The 1982-nt window shown below is 60.6% G+C and overlaps 1 protein-coding gene across 1 annotated transcript; it reads right to left on the bottom strand.

Annotated features, from left to right (window-relative positions):
* On the bottom strand, positions 1-1509 carry LOC124651411 (cytochrome P450 89A2-like). The gene has a single exon (XM_047190511.1). The coding sequence runs from the start codon at positions 1507-1509 to the stop codon at positions 1-3; it is 1509 nt and encodes a 502-aa protein (XP_047046467.1).
* Between the last annotated feature and the right edge of the window lie 473 nt (positions 1510-1982).

Raw genomic sequence — 1982 nt, forward strand, 5'->3', positions numbered from 1 at the left:
TCAAGTCCTTGGAATGGTGCGTGCACGGAGGGGATGCTTGATGACCGTGGTGAAGTCGAGTATCTCCGTCATGTCCACCTGCTGGCCGTCCGCCGGCGGCAGCCACTGGAGCTCGTTGACCAGGCTCCCGACGAAGTAGGCGACGTGCAGCATGCCGAGCGTGTATGCGGGGCACATCCTGGGGCCGGCGCCGAACGGCATCATCTTGATCTCCTTCCTCCCCGTGATGTCCACGTCGCACCCCTCGCCGCCGTTCAAGAACCGCTCCGGCCGGAACTCCAGCGGCGCCGTCCACACCGTCTCATCCCGCCCTGGCTCCGCGACTAGGATGTTTACTTCCGCGCCCTTGGGCACCTTGTAGCCTCCGATCTCCGCGCCGTGGCCGTGCACGCCATGCGGGATGAGGAAGTGGAGCGGTGGATGCAGCCGCAGCCCCTCGAGCACCACGGCTTTCAGGTACGGCATGGCCTGAAGATCTTCTTCGCTGAGCTCGGGCTTGCTCCTGACCTCCTCGTAGACCCTGGCCTGCATTTCGGGGCGGTTTACCAGCTCTGCCATGATCCACTCCAACAGAGTGGCCGTACCGTCATTCCCAGTGCTCAAGAACTCCAAGCACAGGCTGACCACCTCGCCGTCGGTGAGCGGGCGGTCTCCCTCCCCGGGCACCCGCAGGCCGAGGAGGGATTCGGCGTAGCAAGGCGGGTTGTCGTCCCGGCTCTTCGTCCTTGCGTGGATTAGCGGGAGAAGGATCTCGTCCACCCGCCGACGCACGGTCATGTGCGCAGCCCACTGCTTGCCGAAGAGCCTCTTGGTGAGGGGCGGGAAGATGTAGAAGATAGGGTAGCTGAGGATACTGCGCACAACCCACAACTGCAGCTCCTGTATCTCGTCCAACACCTCCGGGCCAAGCCTGGCGCCAAAGCTCATGTACGCGAAAAGCTCGAACAGGGCGCGCCTTAGCAACGGCCTCACGGTGACGGGCCGCGAGCCGCCGCCGCCGCTGGCTGCGAGTAGGTTGTTGACGAGCGCGTCGCGTGCCCGCCGCCTCGCCGGCGCGAAGAGGCTGACACGGGCCGGGTGCAGCACCTCGGAGGCGAGGTTCCGGCGGACGAGGCGCCAGTATGGACCGTAGGGCGCGGCGTTGATGTTGCGGGCGCCGGAGGTGAAGAGGTGCCCCGGCTCGAAGACCTGCGGGCGGTCGGCGAAGGTGACGCCGCTCTGGACGAGGACACGGTGGGCGAGGTGGCGGTCCGAGACGAAGACGAGCGGGCGGAATAGGCGGACGGAGATGACGGGGCCATGGCGCGCGTGTAGCTCGCGTAGGATCTGAGGAAGGTCGAAGATGGACTGCCGGAGCGCCAAGAACTTGGCAAGGAAAAGCAGGGCCGGCGGGCCTGGAGGGAGCGACTTGCTGCGTCGGCGACGGCTGTTGAGCAAGAATATGAGCGAGGCTGCAAGACAGAGGGAGAGCGTGATGAACAAAAGCCATGAGCAGCTGGTTAGCTCCATTGTTGAAGCTCTGGACCAACTCCGGTGTGGTATGTATGCAGACGATGTAATGTCAACGTGCCTCGAGTCCATTTGGTAGTCGTACTTTACACTCTCATGCCGCATGCAGTTACGCTGTCGGCGCAGGTGAACGTGATCACGGAAGGGAATACTACTACATTTTTCAGTTATAAAATGATACTCGGCCCATGTGACCAAAAAAATGCACGTTCCCACCACGCGGCCCATGTTTTTTCGATAAAGGATGCTTTCATTACTTTTATAAGCAATTACATCCAGCCTCTGCATAACCAGGATGCACACAGCCGTTTATGTTGTCTCAGGTTCGAAAGTGATAAAAACAAAAAACTAGGCGAGATACACATCAAGATGAAACATATAACGCCTAAGAAGTAGGTGGGGCATCTATCCGTAGACTATGCTGCCACCCATGTTGGGAAAAAGTATCCCTCGCCGCAGCCTCCAACCGTGTA

The sequence above is a fragment of the Lolium rigidum genome, chromosome 5 (genome assembly GCF_022539505.1).
Source record: "Lolium rigidum isolate FL_2022 chromosome 5, APGP_CSIRO_Lrig_0.1, whole genome shotgun sequence".
Lineage (NCBI taxonomy): Eukaryota > Viridiplantae > Streptophyta > Magnoliopsida > Poales > Poaceae > Lolium > Lolium rigidum.

Coding starts and splice junctions, on each gene's coding strand:
- LOC124651411 (XM_047190511.1), bottom strand. CDS start 1,509: ATGGAGCTAACCAGCTGCTCATGGCTTTTGTTCATCACGCTCTCCCTC.